This window comes from Heteronotia binoei, chromosome 10 (assembly GCF_032191835.1).
Source record: "Heteronotia binoei isolate CCM8104 ecotype False Entrance Well chromosome 10, APGP_CSIRO_Hbin_v1, whole genome shotgun sequence".
Lineage (NCBI taxonomy): Eukaryota > Metazoa > Chordata > Lepidosauria > Squamata > Gekkonidae > Heteronotia > Heteronotia binoei.
The window spans coordinates 3426448-3453509 of NC_083232.1; the positions used below are offsets into that span (position 1 = coordinate 3426448).

General features: G+C 49.3%; 1 protein-coding gene across 2 annotated transcripts; it reads right to left on the bottom strand.

The window, feature by feature from the left end:
- Positions 1–6070: 6070 nt before the first annotated feature.
- On the bottom strand, positions 6071–25405 carry LOC132578112 (cathelicidin-3-like). 2 transcript variants are annotated; one of them, XM_060247956.1, is made up of 4 exons: positions 25117–25405; positions 15649–15759; positions 9076–9162; positions 6071–6211 (listed from the first exon to the last, which is right to left on the bottom strand). In XM_060247956.1, exons 1-4 carry the CDS (start codon positions 25297–25299, stop codon positions 6080–6082), a joined length of 513 nt encoding a protein of 170 aa, XP_060103939.1. In that variant the 5' UTR covers positions 25300–25405; the 3' UTR covers positions 6071–6079. The 2 variants fall into 2 exon arrangements, with proteins under 2 accessions (XP_060103939.1, XP_060103940.1); XM_060247957.1 differs by having other exon boundaries at positions 9076–9158; positions 15645–15759; positions 25117–25396.
- Between the last annotated feature and the right edge of the window lie 1657 nt (positions 25406–27062).

The window sequence follows — 27062 nt, forward strand, 5'->3', positions numbered from 1 at the left end:
AGTGTGCGGACTCTTATCTGGGAGAACTGGGTTTGATCCCCCACTCCTCCACTTGAACCTGCTGGAATGGCCTTGGGTCGGCCATAGCTTTCGCAGAGTTGTCCTTGAAAGGGCAGCTGCTGTAAGAGCTGTCTCAGCCCCCCCCCACCTCACAGGGTGTCATTTGTGGGGGAGGAAGGGAAAGGAGATTGTAGGCCGCTCTGAGACTCTGTCCTTGAAAGGGCAGCTTCTGGGAGAGCCCTCTCAGCCCCACCCGCCTCACAGGGTGTCTGTTGTGGGGGAGGAAGGGAAAGGAGATTGTAGGCTGCTCTGAGACTCTGAAATCTGGACTGGAGGGCAGGATATAAATCCAATGTCGTTTTATTATCACTACATTGTAATATATAATGAAATAAGTATACAACTCACGGCCCGGTTGCTAACTGGCCACGGACCAGTCCCGGTTCATGGTCCAGGGTTCAGGGGTCCCTGTATTAGGGCTTTATTCAATACCAGCCTGGAAAATTGTGCCTGGAAACCGACTGGGAGCCAGTGTAGATGGGCCAAAATCGGCATGATCTTCAGGGTTATCAGAAAGCGGGGGGGGGGGGGGGGGGAGGGGAGGAAAATGTCTGCTGGGAACTCTATTATTCCCTATGGAGATTTATTCCCATAGAAAATCATGGAGAATTGATCCGCAGGTATCTGGGGCTCTGTGGGGGGGGGCTATTTTGGGGGGTAGAGACACCACATTTTTAGTTTAGCATCTAGTGCCTCTCCCCAAAATACCCCCCAAGTTTCAAATAGATTGGACCAGGGGGTCCAATTCTATGAGCCCCAAAAGAAGGTGCCCCTATCCTTCATTATTTCCTATGGAGGGAAGGAATTGAAAAGGTGTGCCGTCCCTTTAAATGTGATGGCCAGAACTCCCTTTGGAGTTCAATGATGCTTGTCACAGCCTTGATCCTGGCTCCACCCCCAAAGTCTCCTGGCTCCACCCCCAAAGTCCCCAGATATTTCTTGAATTGGACTTGGCAACCCTATTTCAGAGTGTTGAGATAAAATGAATAGAAAACATTAACACAGGGATGCCAAACTCATTTGTTATGAGGACTGGATCTGACATTAATGAGACCTTGTTGGGCCAGGCCACGTTCCTATTTAAGATTAGGTAGCAGAAATATACCCAGTAGTAATGTATGGCTGTGAGAGCTGGACCATAAGGAAGGCTGAGCGCAGAAGAATAGATGCTTTTGAGCTGTGGTGCTGGAGAAGACTCTTGAGAGTCCCTTGGACTGCAAGAAGATCCAATCAGTCAGTCCTAAAGGAAATCAACCCAGACTGTTCCCTGGAAGGTCAGATGCTGAAGCTGAAGCTCAAAGACTTTGGCCACCCAAGGAGAAGGGAGCACTCCCTGGAGAAGACCCTGTTGCGGGAAAGACAGAAGGCAGAAGAAGAAAGGGACGGCAAAAGAGGAGATGGCTGGACAGCATTACTGATGTAACAAACACGAATTCGAGCAGGCTTCGGAGGATGGTGGAGGACAGGAGGGCCTGGAGTGACTTTGTCCACGGGGTCACAAAGAGTCAGACTCGACTGTGCGACTGAACAACAACACAACTAGAGTCCCTTGGACTGCAAGAAGAACAAATCAGTCAGTCTTAAGGGAAATGAACCCAGACTGTTCCTTGGAAGGTCAGATGCTGAAGCTGAAGCTCCAAGACTTTGGCCACCCAATGAGAAGGGAGCACTCCCTGGAGAAGACCCTGATGCTGGGAAAGACAGAAGGCCAAAGAAGAAGGGGACGGCAAAAGAGGAGATGGCTGGACAGCGTTACTGATGTAACTAACACGAATTTGAGCAGACTTCGGAGGATGGCGGAAGACAGGAGGGCCTGGCGTGACTTTGTCCATGGGGTAGCAAAGACCGTGCGAACAAACAACAAAAAGCAGTGATATAAACGATATAAAGGACACAGCCAAACACAATTTTAAAAAAATATTTCTTTTGCGTTAAAACATGCTTAAAACGTTAGCAGTTGGTCTTAAAGGTGCTTTCTTTGTATCTCTCTCACAGGATCCAGAGAACTGGGCAAAGGAAGCTCTGGCTCTGTCCTTCCTTCCCCAGGGGACCAGGAGGGGGAGGAGCCTCAGCCAATAGAAGGAAGAGAGGCTTGGCTCAGTAGCTCTGCTGTGCAATTGACAGAGCTTGGCAAAGCAAGTCTCCCTTCCTCCCCAAGGGAGGAGACTCAGCCAATGGAGAAAATAGAGGCTTTGCTCTGTAGCTTCTGTGCAACTGAGCAAGCCTTACAAAGCAAGTTGTGATGCAGAAGGAAGCAAGAGAGAGGGACAAGGAAGTGGATGACAGCCAGTTGTTCGGAGGTCTGATAGGAGCCCTTTGGGGGGGGGGCCTGATTTGACCCCCAGGCCACATGTTTGACACCCCTGCATTAACTCATCATGTCTCTATCTGGCAACCTTTAAGAGCCATTTTCTCCTTTTTGTTTTAAACTGGGAATCTATTCAGAACACCCAGGAAAGCCATCTACGATCATTAACTCAATCATATTCCAGGAGCGGGTCTCCATCCCCCACATATCCTATAAAATGTGAGAGCAAACCACACCTCCGTGTTCAATCTGTGGGCACATAGACATCACTTAGAGGGCACCCCTCTAAGTGATGGGCCTCTTAGACGTGGCACGATGGCTGTGTGCATCCCCATCTTTAATTTCGACACGGATTTCTGCACATCGAGATAGGCAGGGCCTTTTTTGTAGAAAAAGCCCAGCAGGAACTCATTTTCATATTAGGCCACACCCCCTGACATCACCATTATTTAGCATAGGGCTTTTTTGTAGGGAAAAACATCAACAGAAGTTCATTTGTATATTAGGCCACACCCCCTGATGCCAAGTCAGCCGGAACTGCGTTCCTGCCCTGTAGATAGGTAAATATCACCTCTGTAATAATTCCAAAAAGTCTCTGTTCTTCACCCCTGATTTCCTTAGCCTCTTGATTGTATTTTGGATTGCTTTATGTGTGATAGCCTTTCTACATATTTTTCTAAGGAACTATTTAAACTATTTTAAATCTGGGGTCTTCTTTCTGATCCTGGGCCTTCGTATTATTGGTGGAAAGTACCCCGCTCCAAAATAGCTTTACCTACCTCTTGCTGATTTCCCCATCAAAAAGAGGAGACTCCAGAAATTTGGCTAATAAGCATTCTTCACCAACTGTAGTTTCTAAACAGTCTTTAAGGGCAGTCCCACGGAGAACACATGACAGTAATCTAATCGAAAGGATACCAGGGCTTGGGCCACGGTGACAAGAGCTTTCTGCACAACAGAGGCTGCAAGAAGCAGAAGAGACTGGATTTATACCCCACCCTTCACTCGGAGTCTCCGAGCAGTTTACATCTCCTTTCCCTTCGCCTCCCTACAACAGACACCTTGTGAGGGAGGCAGGGTTGCCAATCCCCAGGTGGGGGCAGGGGATCCCCCGGTTTGGAGCCCCCCCCCGCTTTAGGGTCGTCAGAAAGAGGGGGGAGGGGAGGGGAATGTCTGCTGGGAACTCTATTATTCCCTATGGAGATTTATTCCCATAGAAAATAATGGAGAATTGATCCGCGAGTATCTGGGGCTCTGGGGGGGGGGGCTGTTGTTTGAGGTAGAGGCACCAAATTTTCAGTATAGCATCCAGTGCCTCTCCCCAAAATACCTCCCAAGTTTCAAAACGATTGGACCAGGGGGTCCAATTCTATGAGCCCCAAAAGAAGGTGCCCCTATCCTTCATGATTTCCTATGGAAGGAAGGCATTGAAAAGGTGTGCCGTCCCTTTAAATGTGAGGGCCAGAACTCCCTTTGGAGTTCAGTGATGCTTGTCACAGCCTTGATCTTGGCTCCGCCTCCAATGTCTCCTGGCTCCACCCCCAAAGTCTCCTGGCTCCACCCCCAAAGTCCCCAGATATTTCTTGAATTGGACTTGGCAACCCTAGGCACAGCGACAAGAGCTTTCTGCCCAGCAAGGGCTGCAAGAAGCAGAAGAGCTTGGATTTATACCCCACCCTTCACTCGGCGTCTCCGAGCAGTTTACATCTCCTTTCTCTTCCCCTCCCTACAACAGACACCCTGTGAGGGAGGTAAGGCTGAGAGCGCTCAGAGTTCTGAACTTTGCGATTCAGCAGGTGCTTCCCTTTCAGGTTTAAAGATCTGATCCCATGTACCTTGCAATACCCAACGCAGGGGAATGGATTTAGCTATGTGTTTCCCACCAATCGCCCTCCTCGAGTAGCAGGGAGTTCCAGGGGCGACGCTGTCAAGTGCTTTTGAACTGGGCAAAAAAGAAAAAGAAAAAGCACAGTAGAAGCATGGATTCCTCAGAAAGGCGTGCTTTATTGACAAGATTGAAGGCAGACCTCTGCAACAGTCACCAACAACCCTGCATAATTAATCAGCAACTGGCCTAACGAAGGAGTGACCAGCCGGCAACAACCAAGCTGGTGACATCAGAAAGCAGAAACAAAAGAGCTGAGCCGAGCAGCAAGATTTGCTCACCCCCGACAGGAGAGCAGCCTGTCGCAACCATGACAAGCAAAACATTGCACATGGATTGTGAAACGTCTGCAGGGGTTGCACAAAGGACACTACGGTTGCGTTCAGGAGCGTGCGCAAACTCACTCCAAAACAGGGTTGCTAATTCCCAGGTGGGGGCAGGGGACCTCCCGGTTTGGAGGTCCTCTCCCCACTTCAGGGTTATAAAAAAAGGGGGGGTAGAGAAATGTCTGCTGAGCACTCCATTATTCCCTATGGAGACCGATTCCTATAGGGCAGGGGTGGCCAACGGTAGCTCTCCAGATGTTTTTTGCCTACAACTCTCATCAGCCCCAGCCATTAGCCATGCTGGCTGGGGCTGATGGGAGTTGTAGGCAAAAAAAACATCTGGAGAGCTACCGTTGGCCACCCCTGCTATACGGTATAATGGTGAATTGATCCATGGGTATCTGGGGCTCTGGGCGGGCTGTTTTTTGAGTTAGAGGCACCAAACTTGCAGGATGGTGTTCAACCCCTCTCTTCAAAACCCCTTCCAAGTTTCAAAAAGATTGGACCAGGGAGCCCAATTCTATGGGTCCCAAAAGAAGGTGTCCCTATCCTTCATTATTTTCAATGGAAGGAAGGCATTGAAAAGGTGTGCGGTCCCTTTCAATGCGATGGCCAGGACTCCCTTTGGAGTTCAATTGTGACTGTCACAACCTGGCTCCTGGCTCCACCCCTAACATCTCCTGGCTCCACCCCCAAAGCCCCCAGATATTTCTTGCATTGGACTTGGAAACCCTACTCCAAAAAAGCAAAGCGAAGCAACACAAAAGGCGGAGGAAGGGTTGCCAAGTCCAATGCAAGAAATATCTGGGGGCTTTGGGGGTGGAGCCAGGAGACTTTGGGGGTGGAGCCGGGAGACATTAGGGGTGGAGCCAAGATCAAGGCTGTGACAAGCATCATTGAACTCCAAAGGGAGTTCTGGCCATCACATTTAAAGGGACGGCACGCCTTTTCAATGCCTTCCTTCCATAGGAAATAATGAAGGATAGGGGCACCTCCTTTTGGGGCTCATAGAATTGGACCCCCTGGTCCAATCATTTTGAAACTCAGGAGGTATTTTGGGGAGAGGCACTAGATGCTATATGGAAAATTTGGTGCCTCTACCCCAAAAAAACAGCCCCCTCAGAGCCCAGATACCCGCGGATCAATTCTCCATGATTTTCTATGGGAATAAATCTCCATAGGAAATAAGAGCTCCCAGAAGACATTTCCCTCCCCTCCCCCCGCTTTCCGACGACCCTGAAGCGAGGGGAGGGCCTTCAAACCGGGGGATCCCCTGCCCCCACCTGGGGATTGGCAACCCTAGGCGGAGGCTTGAGCTGGAATGCGGAACATGTGTGGATACAAGGAGCAGAAAGTAACATTCCTCCAGGCAAGCGAGTGCAGCTGGGCATTCTTGACACCAAAGGCCTTTCCAGGGAGCATCCTGAGCGACTCTGGTTGTGCAGACGAGGCCTCAAGCTCCGAGACGCACCTTTGGCCGGCTCGCCCTCAGCGTTGCCCTCACTCGACTTCCATTTTCATCTGCGCTGCAGTGATATAAGCAGATGGCATGTAATGTTCCACATGTATTCTGGGCACAGCGGGCGCCGCCTGGGGCCTGGCGGGGGAGCTGGACTTCCCGCCACTGGTCCGCTAAGATGGGGGAAAGAACAAAAAAGAGGTTAACGACTTCTTGGGCCTCTGTTCGTTGTTGAGTTGAGGGGCGGAAATGGCTGGGCCTCCAGCCCGAGGAAACACTTGCTTAGCAGCCACCATCGCTTGCCCCTAAATTTCTGGTATAGAGGATCTCTGCATCTCCTGACGCCTGTTGGGTTTGGGCTCCTGTATGAGACCGAGTGTTGAACTTGATGGGCCATTGGCTTGATCCAACATGGCTTCTCTTATGTTCTTATGTGACACAGAGTGTTGGACTGCAGGGGCCATTGCCCTGATCCAACACGGCTTCTCTTATGTTCTTATGTGACATAGAGTGTTGGACTGGATGGGCCATTGGCCTGATCCAACAGGGCTTCTCTTATGTTCTTATGTGACACAGAGTGTTGGACTGGAGGGGCCATTGGCTTGATCCAACATGGCTTCTCTTATGTTCTTATGTGACACAGAATGTTGGACTGGAGGGGCCATTGGCCTGATCCCACAGGGCTTCTCTTATGTTCTTATGTGACACAGAGTGTTGGACTGGATGGGCCACTGGCCTGATCCAACATGGCTTCTCTTATGTTCTTATGTGACACAGAATGTTGGACTGGAGGGGCCATTGGCTTGATCCAACATGGCTTCTCTTATGTTCTAATGTGACACAGTGTTGGACTGGATGGACCATTCGCCTGATCCAACATGGCTTCTCTTAGGTTCTTATGTGACCCAGAGTGTTGGACTGGATGGGCCATTGGCCTGATCCAACGCGGATTCTCTTATGTTCTTATGTGACACAGAGTGTTGGACTGATTGGGCCACTGGCCTGATCCAACATGGCTTCTCTTATGTTCTTATGTGACACAGAGTGTTGGACTGGATGGGCCACTGGTCTGATCCAACATGACTTCTCTCATGTTCTGGGATTCTCTGTTGTTCTGTTTTCGTCATCTGGAGAGCTGCTGTAATTCCAGAAGATCTCTAGGTCCCACCTGGAGTTGGCAACCCTATGCATGGAGGCACAGCCTCCCTTCGTGCTCTGCTACCATTCTGTTTGCCCAGAATTTTTTTTAAGAATGCAGGTAAACCTGAAAACTTGAAACTCGGTATCTGAAGTGGTACAGTCAATTCCCAAGCACAGAGCTCTGCCGTTTAGTTTTGTGGCACGTGTCAACCCAGCATTAGTGAGGAGGCAAAGGCATTCTGTATATGCTCAGAGGTACTTTTGTGTTTGCTCAATGCATAGTATTCCAGGTCTTAAGTGGCTACCATGCCCCCTGCAAAACTCACTGTTTCTAGGCCAGGACAGGATGTATGCCTTATAGCGCCACCTTCTGGATGGAGACATAAATCTCTCCCAGATTGCTTCTAGATTCTTAAATTCAAACCCTATAAGAACATAAGAGAAGCCCTGTTGGATCAGGCCAATGGCCCATCCAGTCCAACACTCTGTGTCACACAGTGGCCAATATATGTGTGTGTGTATACACACACACACATACATGCATACATATACACACATACAAACACACACATATATACTGTGGCTAATAGCCACTGATGGACCTCTGCTCCATATTTTTTATCCAATCCCCTCTTGAAGCTGGCTATGCTTGTAGCCATCACCACCTGTGGCAGTGAATTCTACATGTTAATCACCCTTTGGGTGAAGAAGGACTTCCTTTTATCTGTTCTAACCTGACTGCTTAGCAATTTCATCGAATGCCCACGAGTTCTTGTATTGTGAGAAAGGGAGAAAAGAACTTCTTCCTCTCCTTTCTCCATCCCATGCATCATCTTATAAACCTCTATCATGTCACCCCGCAGTCGATGTTTCTCCAAGCTCAAGAGCCCCAAGCGTTTTAACCTTTCTTCATACAGAAAATGTTCCAAACCTTTAATCATTCTAGTTCCCCTTTTCTGGACTTTTTCCAATGTTATAATATCCTTTTTAAGGTGCGGTGGTCAGAATTGTACACAGTATTCCAAATGAGACCACACCATTGATTTAACTCATGCTCAAGCTCTGTTTAACCACATAAAGAGCAAATCAAAAGATGTGTTGACTGCCTCAGAGATGATGAAAACAGCTGTTTTATTGCCGTCCAGGCTGTGAAGACTTCAAGGCCCAATTCACAGGTTCAGGAGAATCAAAGAGTTAGGACGGGCTGTAGCACTGCAGCTGGAAGGCAGAGGATTCCAGCTTTAAATGTATCTTTGCCTTCAAAACTCCACACAAACTGATCCAGCAGGGCTCTTCTGAGGTTCTTCTCAGGGGAAGACCTCGGCCTCTCTGCCCTGTTGTTGGCCTCCAGAGGAATTGGTTGGCCACTGTGTGAGACAGGAGGCTGGACTAGGTGGACCCTCACTGGTCTGATCCAGCAGGACTCTTCTGATGTTCTTCTCAGGGGAAGGCCTCAGCCTCTCTGCCCTGTGGTTGGCCCTCCAGAGGAACTGGTTGGCCACTGTGTGAGACAGGAGGCTGGATTAGATGGACCCTCACTGGTCTGACCCAGCAAGGCTGTTCTAAGGTTCTTCTCAGGGGAAGGCCTCAGCCTCTCTGCCCTGTTGTTGGCCTCCAGAGGAATTGGTTGGCCACTGTGTGAGACAGGAGGCTGGACTAGATGGACCCTCCCTGGTCTGACCCAGCAGGGCTCTTCTAAGGTTCTTCTCAGGGGAAGGCCTCAGCCTCTCTGCCCTGTTGTTGGCCCTCCAGAGGAATTGGTTGGCCACTGTGTGAGACAGGACACTGGACCAGGTGGGCTTTCAATGGTCTGATTTTAACTCTGCCCTCTCCGGCTGCACCCTCAAATCTCCAAGAATTGCCCAACTTGGTAACTCTTTCCCAGGAAACAACTCACCTGCAAGGGGTTGCACTGGATAGAAGTCAGAGGTGTATCTTGCATGAAGTTAAGGAAGGAAACCTCGGCTGAACATTCCTTTACTACCTGAGAAGAAATATTTGAAAATCAGGCCCATCTGAGGCACGCTTTCTGCTTTACCCACCTCTCGGCCCTCCAGATCTCACCAAGCCTCTTCATAGTGTTGCCAACTAAACAGAAACCTTTCAGCCTCACTCGCTTCTGTGCCTTTAGCAGATGTCTGATCTGCAGAAATCAATGGCTGAAGTTCGTCCCAGGATGAGCATGTCCACTTAAGGGCATCTACACTTCTCAGACCGCATTCCAAAGGCAGAGTGACAGGGAACCAATCGAACGGCTGGCAATGCTCACAATCTCCTTTACCTTCCTCCCCCCCCCGCCCACAACAGACACCCTGTGAGGTAGATGAAGATACTGTATTTATATCCCACCCTCCACTCCGAAGAGTCTCAGAGTGGCTCACAATCTCCTTTACCTTCCTCCCCCACAACAGACACCCTGTGAGGTAGATGAAGATATTGGATTTATACCCCACCCTCCACTCCGAAGAGTCTCAGAGCGGCTCACAATCTCCTTTACCTTCCTCCCCCACAACAGACAACCTGTTAGGTAGATGAAGATATTGGATTTATATCCCACCCTCCACTCCGAAGAGTCTCAGAGCGGCTCACAATCTCCTTTACTTTCCTCCCCCACAACAGACACCCTGTGAGGTATATGAAGATATTGGATTTATATCCCGCCCTCCACTCCGAAGAGTTTCAGAGCGGCTCACAATCTCCTTTACCTTCCTCCCCCACAACAGACACCCTGTGAGGTAGATGAAGATATTGGATTTATATCCTGCCCTCCACTCCGAAGAGTCTCAGAGCAACTCACAATCTCCTTTACCTTCCCCCCCTCCACAACAGACACCCTGTGAGGTAGATGAAGATATTGGATTTATACGCCGCCCTCCACTCCGAAGAGTCTCAGAGCGGCTCACAATCTCCTTTCCCTTCCTCCCCCACAACAGACACCCTGTGAGGTAGATGAAGATATTGGATTTATATCCTGCCCTCCACTCCGAAGAGTCTTAGAGCGGCTCACAATCTCCTTTACCTTCCTCCCCCACAACAGACACCCTGTGAGGTATATGAAGATATTGGATTTATATCCCGCCCTCCACTCCGAAGAGTTTCAGAGCGGCTCACAATCTCCTTTAGCTTCCTCCCCCACAACAGACACCCTGTGAGGTAGATGAAGATATTGGATTTATATCCCGCCCTCCACTCCGAAGAGTCTCAGAGCAACTCACAATCTCCTTTACCTTCCCCCCCCCTCCACAACAGACACCCTGTGAGGTAGATGAAGATATTGGATTTATACGCCGCCCTCCACTCCGAAGAGTCTCAGAGCGGCTCACAATCTCCTTTCCCTTCCTCCCCCACAACAGACACCCTATGAGGTAGATGAAGATATTGGATTTATATCCTGCCCTCCACTCCGAAGAGTCTCAGAGCGGCTCACAATCTCCTTTCCCTTCCTCCCCCACAACAGACACCCTATGAGGTAGATGAAGATATTGGATTTATATCCCGCCCTCCACTCCGAAGAGTATCAGAGCAACTCACAATCTCCTTTACCTTCCCCCTCCCACACAACGGACACCCTGTGAAGTTGCAGGGTGGGGGGCTCAGAGAGCTCTCCTAGAAGCTCAAGGACAACTCCTATGAGAGCTATGGCTAACCCAAGGCCATTCCAGCAGCTGCAAGTGAAGGAGTGGGGAATCAAACCCGGTTCTCCCAGATAAGAGTCCATGCACTTAACCACTACACCAAACTGCCTCTATATTAGAGCTATGGCCGACCCAAGGCCATTCCAGCAGCTGCAAGTGTAGGAGTGAGGGATCCAACTCGGTTCTCTTAGATAAAAGTCCACACACCTCACCACTACACCAAATTGGCTCTCAGTGAAACCTAGGGTTGCCAAGTCCTCAGCGTTGTCCAGTGGGGGACCTATTGTACCATAGAGTTTTCCCTCTCAAATGGCTGGAGCGTCCGGGAAAACCATAGAGATTTCCTGGAAACGCCTAGAGTGGCTGCTGCGTGCGGGCGCAATGATGTCACTTCGGGGTGATGTCATTGCGCCAACAACGTCGAGGGAGGTTCCCCCCACCAGCTGTCATGAGCCCTGATGAGGGGGAGCTGGAAGGGTTAACAGACCTGGAAGAGTTGCCAAGCAGCTTCTCAGTGAACAATCAACAGCTGGTCCATCAATCACTCTCTCCACATTCCAGGCACCGGTGCCAGTAGTTGACAATCAGTCTCCTCCAAGCTCGCCCCCTCCCATCTCCTCCAAGCTCGCCCCCTCCCATCTGACCAGAGTTCGAAGAAGGCTCTGGAAAGAACTTTCAGGGCAAAGACATGAGGCACGCCGATGCTTCAGATCTCTCAGCCCTGAATTCTAGCAGAGTCGCTGCCACCCAGGGAGCTGGCTGATTGAGGCTCCCATATAACTCCCACCCAGGACCTGGTAACCTCATAGAAGCAACAAGTTGATTCCATGGCTTGCATCCACGCTCTTTCCTGATTCCAGATCCTTATTTGCTCGCATTCCTTGGCACCCTGACCCTTTGGCTTTTGGACACTGCCTTCCGATTCCGGTTTGCAATTTGGCTTTGTTGACTTGGCCCCTGCTTGACTTCCTGGATGCTGACCTTGGACTGGCTGTGGACTCCCGCCTGCCTGAGCCCTGAGAACGTGACACAAACCCAATGTGGGCCGGAGGGTTGGGAACCTCCCGGGCGAGGGAACCCCCACTCGGACGGGGGGGCTTGGCACCCCCTGAATATCAGCTGTTCAGAGGAAATCAACAGGGGATGGCTTTTGTCTTTTTGTCTATCTAGATCGTGAGCTTCCTAGAGACGTCTGACTCGTCGCTGTAGGGAAAAGAAGGCAGAGCCAGAGTCGATGGGGCTGGGGGAGCGTGGGAATGAGAGGAATGAAATTCCGAAGGCCTGATGGCTCTACGAGTCTAACAGCGCTGCCTGGGGGTTGGCAACACTAGCTTTGAGAAGGCGGATGGCTAGGCTAGGCGACAGAGGATCTGATCACAGGAGGACAAGACAGCAACCCAATCGGGGCCTCGAGTCTGGGGTGGGTGGGGGTGGGCTGCAGCAACCGCTAGGAGACACCCGAGGAATCCTCCACTGTTTATTTTAACCCTTGGCTCGACTTGAAACCATAGCAAGGGCTCTTCTGCTGCAAACAGAGAATCCTGGAATCCCAGAGTTGGAAGGGGCCATAGAGGCCATCTAGTCCAACCCTCTGATCAATGCAGGCTCAGCCTAGAGCATCCCTGACCAGGGTTCACCCAGCTGCTGCCTGAAGACTGCCCAGGAGGGGGGAGCTCCCCTGGGAGCTGATGTCACCGTTGAACAACAAGAAAACAAGTTTCTCCCATCATCCAGCCTGCACCTCCCCACCCTTAATCTGAACCCATGATTGCAAGTTCTATCCTTTGCCATCATCAGGAACATATGTGGTGGACTTGTGAAAAAGCGAAGGGGTATTTGAATATGAAACAACAAGAAATCTCCAAAATGTTGGGATATGACTTCAAGAAAATTGCAGAGACTTTTTTGCTTGGATTACAGTTAGAAAAATTTCCAAAAGAAGACAGGACTTTAATTTGGTACTTGCTCTCAGCTGCTAGGACATTGTATGCGCAGCTGTGGAAGCAAGGAAAAATACCAGAGAAATGGGATTGGATTGTGAAAGTTGTATCGTGGAGTGAAATGGACAAATTAACTAAAACTTTAAAAGACTATGGGCCTTTTCACACTTACCGGTGGAAACCGGAAGGGAGTCGGTATTGTGCCGCTTGCAGTAATCCGAGACAGCGATGGGAGTTTTCATACACATGTTTTTTTCCCCGGTTGGGTTCCGTGATTGAAGCGTGATTGAAGCGAGCCATTTCACACTGTTCCGCTCTTATCTCGCTTCCACCAGCGCCAGCCGGTTTCGCGCCGTTTTTCGCCCGCCGGCGCGCGCGATCTCCAGCTTTTTTTTTTTTTGGAACGTCAGTTTAGATCGATATAGCGATATATCGCTATATCGACCTGTCAAAACAGCACCACCATAGGGATTGCAACGGAGCCTAGCCACCCCTATGGTGGTGCTGTTTTGACAGGTCGATATAGCGATATATCGCTATATCAATCTAAACTGACGTTCAAAAAAAAAAAAAAAAAGCCGGAGATCGCGCGCGCCGGCGGGCGAAAAACGGCGCGAAAACTGCTCCCGGGTTAGATACTGGACATTTCACACAGCACCCCATAGCGATTTCAACCCGGAAGGAGGGGTTGAAAAGTGGAAGAAGCTGCTCTTTGTTTGTGACGACTCAGGCACGCCTCACTACCGGGACAGCCGCGGGAGTGTGTGAAAAGGTGAGAGTATTCCGGTAGCAGCCAGTTACTGAATCGGGTCTGTCTGAAATGCCAGCAGAAACCCGTTACTGTTCAGTAACTGGCCAGCTGCTATACCGGAATACTTAGGCTGTGTGAAAAAGCTCTATGACTTAGACTTATTCAAAAAGGAGTGGAAGAAATTCAAAGGATATATGGAGAAAGAGTGGAACATAAAAAGATATTGGACAATTTTTAGTAGTAACTAAAAGTATTATATTTTGATAGATTAGTGGTACCTTTAGAATTGAATTCAAATCTATAACTTCGGGGAAGTCAATATTGGAGGGAGGGGGCGGGGTGAAATATCATATGGGTTAGTAAAACACAGGAACAGCTCCCTGCCATTCTCCTCTAAGTGACAGCCCTTCAAAGATCGCTCGGCTTTCAGTTAAGCAAAAGCGGGCTCGCCTTATGGCTTACTGAACAGAGTTTGCGTCCAGTAGTATCTTTAAGATCCACCAAGTTTTCTTCTGGGTAGAGATCCAAGCGGGGAGCCGGGTTGGTCTGAAGCAGTAGAAGAAAGTAGGAGTCCAGTAGCACCTTTAAGACTAACGAAGTTTTATTCAGAACGGAAGCTTTCGGGTGTGCACGCACTGAAGAAGTGTGCATGCACACACGAAAGCTTACATTCGGAATAAAATTTTGTTGGGCTTAAAGGTGACTTGACTCCTACTTTGTTATCCTGGGTATAAACTTCGTGTCTGGAGAGGTGGGCATGCGCGTGAACACTTATAGCCAGAATAAAAAACTGTTGGACTTATAGGTGCCTCTGTGCTCAAACTTTGTTCCGCTGCTTCAGACCGACCCAGGCTGAAATCGACCTTATTTAGGGTTGCCAGGTCCAATTCAAGAAATATCTGGGGACTTATAGGTGCCTCTGTGCTCAAACTTTGTTCCGCTGCTTCAGACCGACCCAGGCTGAAATCGACCTTATTTAGGGTTGCCAGGTCCAATTCAAGAAATATCTGGGGACTTTGGGGGTGGAGCCGGGAGACATTGGGGGTGGAGCCAGGCGCAAGCGTGTGACAAACAGAACTGAACTCCAAAGGGGAAGTTCTGGCCACCCCATTGAAAGGGACCGCACACCTTTTAAACGCCTTCCCTCCATTCGGAAATAATGATGCATAGGGGCACCTTCTTTGGAGGCTCATAGAATCAGACCCCCTGCTTCAATCTTTTTGAAACTCGGAGGATATTTTGAAGAGAGGCACCAGATGCTATGTGGAAAATTTGGTGGCTCTGCCTCAAAAAACAACCCCCCCTCCATGAGCCCCAGGGGGAGGGATGGTGGCTCAGTGGTAGAGCATCTGCTTGGGAAGCAGAAGGTCCCAGGTTCAATCCCTGGCATCTCCAAAAAAGGGTCCAGGCAAATAGGTGTGAAAAACCTCAGCTTGAGACCCTGGAGAGCTGCTGCCAGTCTGAGTAGACAAGACTGACTTTGATGGACCGAGGGTCTGATTCAGTATAAGGCAGCTTCATATGTTCACAAGGAATTAAGGCAACTTTAAGGGAGGGACGGTGGCTCAGTGGCAGAGCATCTGCTTGGGAAGCAGAAGGTCCCAGGTTCAATCCCTGGCATCTCCAAAAAAGGGTCCAGGCAAATAGGTGTGAAAAACCTCAGCTTGAGACCCTGGAGAGCCGCTGCCAGTCTGAGAAGACAATACTGACTTTGATGGACCAAGGGTCTGATTCAGTATAAGGCAGCTTCATATGTTCATCAATTTTCCATTATACCTATGGGGAATAGGTCTCCAAAGGGAGTAATGCTGAGTGCTCAGTGGACATTCCCTCCTGCTTTCTGATGACCCTGAAGCGGGGGGAGGGCCTCCAAACCGGTGGCTCCCCTGCTCCCACCTGGGGATTGGCAACCCTAACCTTATTTCTTATCATGACTATGCTGACCTTATCTGGGGGGTGGGGGGTTTGCCTAGAAATGTCACAGACCAGACCTCTTTTATTTTGTGTCCCGTTGACCCCTTGCTTATGGGGGGTGGGGCTTTCACTCTACCTTCTGCTTCTAATGTTGAAAAGCGGGTTCTGTTTCCTGAAGACAAGGCCATGCTTGGTGGCACGGAGGCCGATCTTCCCTTTCCCCCACTTACCCCACTGGGCTTGTACTTGCATTCTGCAGGCTTGTAACTGGACACTGTTTTCTGGCAGCCGGTCTCTTTGATGGTGAAGTTCATGCTGAAGTGGACGCCCCAGTCAAACCTCTTGGGCAGAGAGAGAAAAGGCAAGGAGGTCACTGCTGGTATGGGCAGCTGGAGGCTGCTGCATGGAATTGCAGGGGGAGAGGAGAAGGGTGACCAGGCTGGGGGAACTGTAGGGGAAGAGGAGAAGAGAGGGTGGCCAGCACCAGGTCGGGAGAACTGTAGGGGGAGAGGAGAAGAGAGGGTGGCCAGCACCAGGTCGGGAGAACTGTAGGGGGAGAGGAGAAGAGAGGGTGGCCAGCACCAGGTCGGGAGAACTGTAGGGGGAGAGGAGAAGAGAGGGTGGCCAGCACCAGGTCGGGAGAACTGTAGGGGGAGAGGAGAAGAGAGGGTGGCCAGCACCAGGTCGGGAGAACTGTAGGGGGGGAGGAGAAGAGAGGGTGGCCAGCACCAGGTCGGGAGAACTGTAGGGGGAGAGGAGAAGAGAGGGTGGCCAGCACCAGGTCGGGAGAACTGTAGGGGGAGAGGAGAAGAGAGGGTGGCCAGCACCAGGTCGGGAGAACTGTAGGGGGAGAGGAGAAGAGAGGGTGGCCAGCACCAGGTCGGGAGAACTGTAGGGGGAGAGGAGAAGAGAGGGTGGCCAGCACCAGGTCGGGAGAACTGTAGGGGGAGAGGAGAAGAGAGGGTGGCTAACTCCAGGTTTGGAGAACTGTAGGGGGAGAGGAGAAGAGAGGGTGGCCAGCACCAGGTCGGGAGAACTGTAGGGGAAGAGGAGAAGAGAGGGTGGCCAGCACCAGGTCGGGAGAACTGTAGGGGGAGAGGAGAAGAGAGGGTGGCCAGCACCAGGTCGGGAGAACTGTAGGGGGAGAGGAGAAGAGAGGGTGGCCAGCACCAGGTCGGGAGAACTGTAGGGGGAGAGGAGAAGAGAGGGTGGCCAGCACCAGGTCGGGAGAACTGTAGGGGGAGAGGAGAAGAGAGGGTGGCCAGCACCAGGTCGGGAGAACTGTAGGGGGAGAGGAGAAGAGAGGGTGGCCAGCACCAGGTCGGGAGAACTGTAGGGGGAGAGGAGAAGAGAGGGTGGCCAGCACCAGGTCGGGAGAACTGTAGGGGGAGAGGAGAAGAGAGGGTGGCCAGCACCAGGTCGGGAGAACTGTAGGGGGAGAGGAGAAGAGAGGGTGGCCAGCACCAGGTCGGGAGAACTGTAGGGGGAGAGAAGAGAGGGTGGCCAGCACCAGGTCGGGAGAACTGTAGGGGGAGAGGAGAAGAGAGGGTGGCCAGCACCAGGTCGGGAGAACTGTAGGGGGAGAGGAGAAGAGAGGGTGGCCAGCACCAGGTTAAGAACAGAAGAGAAGCCATGTTGGATTAGGCCAATGGCCCATCCAGTCCAACACTCTGTGTCACTCAGTGGCCAATATATATATATATATATATATATATATATATATATATATATATATATATATATATATATATATATATATATATATATATATATATATATATATACACACACACACACACACACACACACTGTGGCTAATAGCCACTGATGGACCTCTGCTCCATATTTTTATCTAAACCCCTCTTGAAGGTGGCTATACTTGTGGCCGCCACCACCTCCTGTGGCAGTGAATTCCACATGTTAATCACCCTTTGGGTGAAGAAGTACCTCCTTTTATCCGTTTTAACCTGACTGCTCAGCAATTTCATCGAATGCCCATGAGTTCTTGTATTGTGAGAAAGGGAGAAAAGGACTTCTTTCTCTACTTTCTCCATCCGATGCATTATCTTGTAAACCTCTATCATGTCACCCCGCAAGTTGGGAAATTCTGGAGATAAGGGGGGATGCAGAATGGGGAGAGTGATGTTTGGGGTAGCGCAACTTCGGACGGTGCCCTTTATGGCCTTATATTCAGTGGGGTACAAGGTCATACAGCCCACCCACCAAAATAGCCATTTTCTCCAGAGTAACGGGTTTTCGTCATCAGGAAATTGGTTTCAATTCAGGGGGATCTCCAGGTGCCGCCTGGAGTTTGGCAATCCAAGGAGGGGTGATTTTGAAACCCCAGCTTTAAGCATCCAGGAGGAGTTACATTCCCCTCTCTTGTACAGATCAGTTCTGTAAATATTGTCGCAAGGTCTGACTCAGGAAATATCTGGGGACTTTGGAGTTGGAGCCAGGAGACTTGGAGGGTGGAGCCAGAAGCAAGGTTGAGACAAACATGATAGAACTCTGAAGGGAGTTCTGGCCATCACACTCCTTTTAAATGCGTGCCTTCCATTGGAAATAATAGAGGGTGGGAGTGCCTTCTTTTGGGGCTCATAGAATTGGATCCCTGGTCCAATCTTTTTGAAACTTGGCATTTTTTAAAAATAGAGGTGTCTGATGTTATGCTGAAAATTTGGTGCCTTTTCCTCAAAAAACAGCTCCCCCAGAGCCCCTGATACCTACCAATCAATTTTCCATTATACCCTACCGGGAACTGGTTTCCGTAGCATAGGGTATAACGGGAGTGTACAACAGACAATCCCCACCTCTCCGCTTTGTGAACACCCTGAAGAGTGGGAGGGTCTCCAAACCTGAGGATCCCCTGCCAACCACTGAGGATCTATACAACACACAGAGAGTAACACGGCAAAAGGACAAAAAAAATCAAAGGTACATAACCCACCGTGAAAACCAGCTTCTATTATTAAATCATACAAGGTCAACAAAAATAAACATACTCATATACAAATTCCACCATCATAAATTACAAAACAACCATAACTTTTAGTCCTTAATGACTAAAAGGATCGGCAGCCCTATCTGTAAATGGTGTTACTCTGGAGTTGCCAACTCTAGTTTGGGAAATGCCTGGAGATTTGGGGAGTGGAGCCTGGGGTGGGTGGATTTTGGGAAGAGGAGTGACTTCAGTGAGGAATCAAACAAAGATCCTCCTTCCCGGGAGGAGCCAGCAATCTTGACTCGGAATGTCGAACGTATTGATCAATGAATATATGAAACGCTGCAAGGCCCTGGTTCGAACATTTGACGAAGTCATTCAGCGTTAGGGTTGCCAAGTCCAATTTCAGAAATATCTGGGGACTTTGGGGATGGAGCCAGGAGACTTTGGGGGTGGAGCCAGGAGACACTGGGGTGGAGCTAGGGGGGAGGGAAGGAAACGGCGCCAAAGAGTGTGGCGAGCCGCCCCATCTCGGAGCGGGCGGCTGCTGTGCTGCTGCTGCCTCTTCTCCGCTCACCGTAGCTGCTCCTCCGGCTGAGCCCATCTCAGAGGAGCAGCTAAAATGAAGCCGAGAAGAGGCGGCAGCAGCACAGCGCCATCACCATCGCCCGCCTCTGAGGTAAAATCAGAGAAGGGGAGGGTGGAGGCAGGCCAGGAGCGTGGCGAGCCGCGAGTCCAGGTCCTAGAAGGGGCGCTCCAAGATGGGGCGGCTTGCCGCGCTCCTTGGCGCCGTTTCCCCTCTCCCCCCGCTTCCGTTTTTTTGGGGAGCGGGGGAAGAGGCTGGAAATCCTGGGGTCCCCCGCCAGGGCGGGAGGGTTGGGAAGCCTATTCAGCGTGAAATGGCCGGCTCCGGCGTGCGGCCCCGTGTTCAACTCCTGGAATTGGGGTTTAGCTCTTGCACCACTGAAAAATGGCACTGTGATTGCCTCTTAAAGTGTGGAAATGATTGTGGTGGAATTTGATATATCCTCGACTGTTAATTCGAGTTTTCCCGGGCTTTTGCCGAATCAATTTGATGCCATAGGAATTCACTTGTGTAAATTGATGTTATCAGCTTTCTGCTAAATGTATTTTTAAGATTTTTTTGAATTATACACTTCAATAGTTGGAATACGTTGCCACTCATTTACAACCGTGGACCTTTCTGGTTTTTATAGTTGCACCTCGAGGCTGGCAGCCCTGTTAGAGGACCACTTAAATTGGGGGTGTGTGTGTGTTTGTGCTTGATCCCCGCTTAGACCACTGCAAGTTGCAACTCGTGTTCCCTCTAAACCGAGTTAGCGTGAGCTGGCTCACAGTTTTTTAATCTCCAGCTCACACTTTTTTTTGTCTTCGTTCAGGTAAAATGGCCCCAGAGCAAATGGATTTATGCAGGAGCTCCCAACTCTAAACGGCAGCAGCTCACAAAGTAGAATTTTTGCTCACAAGACTCTGCGGCTTAGAGGGGAGCGCTGATTGCAACCTCGGAGTGTTGATGAGCCAGCAACTTGTACTAGCGATCTGGTGGATCCAAGCGGGCAGCCGTGTTGGTCTGAAGCAGCTGAACAAAGCAGGAGTCAAGTCTCACCCTTGAGACCAACCAAGTTTTATTCCGAACGTAAGCTTTCGTGTGCTCTCTAGAGCACACGAAAGCGTACGTTCGGAATAAAACTTGGTTGGTCTTAAAGAAGCAATCTGGTGGTGAGTTCAGAGTCTGGAATGCAGCCTGTTAATGTTCCTAGGGGAGGAGGCCGACAGCTGCTTTGGCCGCCCCCGTTCCAGAGCAACAGTGGTGCCCTTTAAGAACTCAGCGGCTGAGACAAAATGGACAGGAAATGACTTTAATGCAAGATCTGTTTACTCAGAATCAAGGGGACAGATTAGGGTTGCCAATACTAATCTGTATTTATGGCATCTATGTGCCAGTATAAGAAACTGGCGGAGTTTATAGATGGTAAGGTCTTAAATAGTGCTTAACTTTTCAGGGTTCATTTGCTTTGAATCTGTTGAAGAGCCCAAGGGGAAGACTAGGGTTGCCAATCCCCAGGTGGGGGCAGGGGATTCCCCTGGTTTGGAGGCCCTTCCCCCTCTTCAGGGTCATTGCAAAGCGGGGTGGGGGGGAAGGGAAATGTCTGCTGGGCACTCCATTGTTCCCCATGGAGACCGATACCCATAGGGTGTAATGGAGAATTGATCTGTAGGTATCTGGGGCTCGGGGGGCTGTTTTTTGAGGTAGATGCATCAAATTTGCAGCAGAGCATCCAGTGCCTCTCCTCAAAACACCCTCAAAGTTTCAAAAAGATTGGACCAGGGGGTCCAATTCTATGAGATCCCAAAGGAGGTACCCTTATCCTTCATTATTTCCAATAGAGCAGTGTCATTTAAACGGTGCGCGGGTCCTTTAAATGTGATGGCCAGAACTCACTCTGGAGTTCAATTGTGCTTGTCACACCCTTGCTCCTGGCTCCACCCCCAAAGTCAACCTAAAAAAGAAAGAAAAACGAACGTACCTGTTGAACTGTTAGGTTTTGGGAATTGATTGTTCCCCTTCCTGTTTTAATGTAATATTTTGTCCTGTATAAGTGTATGCTTTATTAAGTACTATTAAGGAATTCAAAGTAATTTCCTGAGTGGTTGTTATCCGTAGTTATTTCTTTAATACTATTGTTTGGATGTTTTACACGGAAGCGTTCCTTCTTTCGCCTACTACCCCCCTGGAGGTTGGCAACCCTAGCATCTTCCTTAGTGTGGCTAAATAACGTACTGTTGAGCCTTAACAGGCTCATGGTCCTATAAATATAGAATCATAGAGTTGGAAGGAACCTCTAGGGTCATCTAGCCCAACCCTCTGCACAATGCAGGAAACTCACAAACACCTCCCCCTAAATACACAGGATCTTCATTGCTGTCAGATGGCCATCTAGCCTCTGTTTCAAAACCTCCAAGGAAGGAGAGCCCACCACCTCCTGAGGAAGCCTGTTCCACTGAGGAGTCGCTCTAATGCTCGGGAAATTCTTTCTAATGTTGAGCCGGAAACTCTTTTGATTTAATTTCAACCCATTGGTTCTGGTCCTACCTTCCGGGGCCACAGAAAACAATTCCACACCATCCTCTATAGGACAGCCCTTCAAGTCCTTGAAGAAGGTGATCATATCATAGAATCCTAGAGCTGGAAGGGACCTCCAGGATCATCTAGTCCAACCCCCTGCACAATGCAGGAAACCCACAAACACCTCCCCCTAAATTCACAAGATCTTCACTGCCGTCAGATGGCCATCTAGCCTGTATTTAAAAACCTCCAAGGAAGGAGAGCCCACCACCTCCCGAGGAAGCCTGTTCCACTGAAGAATCACTCTAACGGTCAGAAAATTCTTCCTAATGTTGAGCCAAAAACGCTTTTGATTAAATTTCAACCCATTGGTTCTGGTCCTACCTTCTGGGGCCACAGAAAACAAATATGAGTCAGGCAGCTCCCGATAGGCAAGGCAGTTATCCTGTTCCCATTAAAACATTAATATTGTAACCCCCTGAGTGTACAAAAGGCCACACAGAGCAAGAAGAGGCACGCTCAAACCTTCCTCTCTGGTTTTTAGGGAGCATATTCTTAAATTTTGCTTTCAAACTCAGACGATGAACAACAGGAGGGGAAATTCTTCCCCAGTTGGATCTCATCCAGGCCTCTTCCAGAATGTTCCAGTAATTTGTCTTTTTGAAAGGGGGAAACAAAAGCTATTGTATACTTAACAGGCCCATAAAGCTTTTGTTTTGTATGGCAAAGCGCTCAGCAACTTTTGATTATAGTTTAATTTCTAGTTCAAGGTGGGGCCACGGCCCACTGGGAGAATGAATGGGAGTTGCATGAAAACACCACTCAAAAAACTCCCTTTGAGAGGGCCTTTGTCCTTCACTGGTACTGCTTAAAGCTGCCAAGACTGTCCTTGGCTGTCCTTCATGCCCCTGAGAAGAACATCAGAAGAACCCTCCTGGATCAGACCACCGAGGCTCCACCTAGTCCAGCCTCCTGTCTCACACAGTGGCCAGCCAGTTCTTCTGGAGGGCCAACAACAGGGTAGAGAGGCTGAGGCCTTCCCCTGAGGAGAACATCAGAAGAGCCTTGCTGGGTCAGACCAGGGAGGGTTCATCTAGTCCAGCCTCCTGTCTCACACAACTATTCTGGAGGGCCAACAGCTGGGTGTAGAGGCCTAGGCCTTCCCCTGATGTTGCCCCCGGCACTGGAATTCAGAGGCTTAGTGCCTCTGAATATGGAGGTTCTCCTCAATCACTTTGGCTAGGAGGCATTGATAAACACCTCCTCCATGAATCTATCTAATCCCCCTTTCAAGCTGTTTGTTGCTGTGGCCATCACGACATCCTCTGGCAGGGAATCCCATATTTTAATCGCTCTTCGTATAAAGTAGTATTTCCTTTTTTCCCATCCTGAACCTCCTGCCCATTAGCTCCTTTGGATGCCCTCAAGTTCTAGCCTTTTTTTTTGGGGGGGGGGGGGAGAGAAAAATTTCTCTAAACCTGTATCACAACCCCTCTTAGTTGTCTCTTCCAAACAGTAATGCCCCGACCTCTTCAGCCTTTCCTCAAATGGATGGTGCTCTAACTGCCTAATACTTTTGGTTGTCCTCCTCTGTGTTCTCTGCATTCCATCCTCACTAAACTTCTGTACGATGCTGCCTCTACATCGCTCCAGATCCCTTCGGAAAACCCACCTTTCCCGTTTCTTAAATCTCACCCAGATTGCAAGTAACCCCTAAATACATACCGTAGAAGTGGATTTTTTTGGTTATGGCTTTTGTTTCCTTCTTTCTGACCCTTGCGTCTCCATCGAATCACCCATTTCCCTCTTTCCTGCCTGTTGTTACTCAGTAAAACACCATCGAAGATGGAATTTTGAGGTTAGAGCCCTGGGACTAGGATTATCCGAGTGTGGTGGAAAGTGTGGTCTAGTCATAGCTGATTTAGAGTGATCCTGTAGTGTTTTTAAGGCAAGAGATGTTCAGAGGTGGTTTGCCATTGCTTGCCTATGCGCGGTGACCCTGGACTTCCTTGGCCATCTCCCATCCAAGTGCTAAGTAGGGTTGAATCTGCTTAACTTCCAAAATCTAATAAGACTGGACTAGCCTCGGCCACTCAGCTCAGGGTACACACCTATTCGTGTGTGAGTAAAGAGCAGTCAAATAACAGATGACGTATGGTGACCCTGTAGGGTTTATAAGGCAAAGAGACATTTGGAGGTGGTTGGCCATTGCCTACTTTTAAGAACATAAGAGAAGCCATGTTGGATCAGGCCAATGGCCCCTCCAGTCCAACACTCTGTGTCACATAAGAGAAGCCATGTTGGATCAGGCCAATGGCCCTTCCAGTCCAACACTGTGTCACATAAGAGATGCCATGTTGGATCAGGCTAATGGCCCATCCAGTCCAATACTCTGTGTCACACAGTGGCCAATACACACACACACACACACACTGTGGCTAATAGCCACTGATGGATCTCTGCTCCATATTTTTATCCAATCCCCTCTTGAAGCTGGCTATGCTTGTAGCCGCCACCACCTCCTGTGGCAGTGAATTCCACATGTTAAATCACCCTTTGGGTGAAGGACTTCCTTTTATCAGTTTTAACCTGACTGCTCAGCAATTTCATTGAATGCCCACGAGTTCTTGTATTGTGAGAAAGGGAGAAAAGGACTTCTTTCTCAACTTTCTCCATCCCATGCATAATCTTGTAAACCTCTATCATGTCACCCCGCAGTCGACGTTTCTCCAAGCTAGAGAGCCCCAAGCGTTTTAATCTTTCTTCATGGGGAAAGTGTTCCAAACCTTTAATAATTCTGGTTGCCCTTTTCTGCACTTTTCCCAATGCTAGACTACCTTTTTGAGATGCGGTGACCAGAATTGTACACAGTACTCCAAATGAGACCGCACTATCGATTTCTACAGGGGCATTATGATACTGGCTGATTTGTTTTCAATTCCTTTCCTAATAATTCCCAGCATGGCGTTGGCCTTTTTTTATTGCAATTGCACACTGTCTTGACATTTGCGGAGAACAGGGATGGCCAAACCCAGGCTCGGTAGCCACATGTGGCTCTTTCACACATATTGTGAAAGAGCCCCTACCACCCCACTGGCACGCTTGGAGAAGGCATTTCTCTCTTTAAATCCCTTCTCCAAACCAAGCCAGCCAGCAGCTTGGAGAACTCATTTAAAATTAAATTTGCTTTCTTTCCACCTCTTCCTCCCTCATCTCCCTTCCTTCCTTGTGGCTCTCACGTCTTGCGGATCTCAAAAAATCTGATATTTATTCTATGCGACTCTTACGTTAAGCAGGTTTGGTCACCCCCTGGCGTAGAACCTATGGACTTCCTTGGTGGTCTCTCATCCAAGTGGTAACCAAGACTGACCCTGCTCAACCTTCAGAGATCTGATGAGACTAGGCTAGCCTGGGCCATCCAGATCGGGGCAAATAGCAGAGACCCGGGTTCAAAATAAATCCCCAACTTGCTATCAAACTTGCTGCGTGAAGAATGGGAGGGTGGGCTTGGCCATCAGCCTAGCCCACCTTGCAGCGTGGTTGTGAGGATAAACTGAAGAACAGAGAGCCCCTTTTGCTGCCCTGGGCTCCCTGCAGAAAGGGCAGGATGACAACGGACTAGGTCCGCGCAGGACTTCCTGCTGGACGACACCCCGTCGGCCTTACCGTTTTGCGGGTGCTCCTGAATTTCAGCAGCTTGAAGATGGCCTGCGTTTCCGTTTCCTGGTTGTACGTTTCCACCACAACCCTGGCTGCATCGCGGGGGGCCAGGGAACCCTCGGCAGGAGCAGAAGCTGACCCGGAGACCCCCAGAAACACCAAGAGGGTACCCACTAGGAGCAGTTCCATGATGACCCCACTCCAGAGTTCCCAGCAAAGTTCTGCCTTCACCGTGCAGTGAAACAAAACTGTGGGGAGCCGAGGGACTCACTCGATTGACTTGGCAAAAACCACATCCTCTGAAAATCAGGGGGAAAAAAAACACGAATCCAGCTTGGAGCAGGCCACAAAGCTTGCCCCAGATGTACAGCTTTCAGTTTCCATTCGGGCAGACACAAGCTGCTCAGAGGGAAAGAGAGAAAAATTCCCTTATGTTCCTAATCCAAGTCTTCTTGAAAGGGATGTTTTTCCAGCTGGATAAACAGGGCAACTAAAGCAAAGCCTTAACTAAAATAACGGCCAGAAAAATTCTTCCCGGGAGTAGCTGTGTCGGTCTGCAGCAAAACAGCTTGATTGAAGTCCAGTAGCGCCTTTCAGATTGAAAAGATTTTAGTTTTCACGATGGGTGTTTTTACATTCCGTTTGATCCAGAGTTTGAGAGTCTTCAAATCGCCTGTCACTGTTCTGCTTTAATTATTACCCTTTTACATTTAAGCGTTTCAATTTTTTTTGGGGGGGGGGTGTCTCTGATCAGAGGGCAGCTGGGATACCAGTGCTTAGTTAAATGTATACGATTGCTTGGAAATCGTGTCAACACTGCAAAAACAATACAAATTTAACTTACTAGATGAGGCAAGCAATGATACGTCAAAATTTCAAGCGGGCAGCCGGACTACCAGCGCTTAGTTAAATGTATACGATTGCTTGGAAGTTGTGTCAACACTGCAAAAACAATACAAATTTAAATTACTAGATGAGGCAAGTGACGATACGTAAAAATTTCAAGCGGGCAGCCGGAATACCAGTGCTTAGTTAAATGCATACGATTGCTTGGAAATCGTGTCAGCACTGCAAAAACAATACAAATTTAAATTACTAGATGAGGCAAGTAATGATATGTAAAAATTTCAAGCGGGCAGCCGGAATACCAGTGCTTAGCTAAATGTATACGATTGCTTGGAAATGGTGTCAACACTGCAAAAACAGTACAAATTTAAATTACTAGATGAGGCAAGCAATGATACGTCAAAATTTCAAGCGCTGCCAGTTCTCATGCAGATTACTGCACCTTGTGGTGGCTTTTGGAGGAGTCTTTTAAAACGCACAAAAACTTCTACAAGTTTGAAACGCCTGTAGAGGAAAAGACCAGATCAAAACTAGTGTGGAGAAAAACGCTGCAGCAGCAACTCCGGAACACATCTCACCGAAACAAATGTAGATGCTTCGGGCGGCAGCGATGCAAAACGTGAGAACGTTAGGAAATGTAAAAGGTGAGTTTCCAATGCAGTGACAGAGAGTCACAAACTGCCAGTGTAAAAACACCCTATATCTGAAGTGGGCATGCACACAAATTTTATACCCCAAACAAAACTTGGTTGGCCTTAGAGGTCCCACTGGGCTCAAACATATTCAGGGCATGAGCTTTTGACAGTCAACGCTGAAGAAAGGAGCTTTGAAATCTTCATCCTTGAAAAATCTTGTTGCTCTCTAAGTAGGTTTTCCAAATCCAGGTTGAGGAATTCCTGGAGATGGGAGGGTGGAGCCAGGGAACGGAGAGGACAATCGCATGGAGGTGGTTTGCCGTTGATTGCCTCTGCATAGCAACCTTGGACTTCCGTACAAATCCTAACCTGGTCTGACCCTACTTAGCTTCCGAGATACGTCAGGCCAGCCTCTCCCTTTCTCACAATACGAGAACTCATGGACATTCAATGAAATTGCCGAGCAGTCAG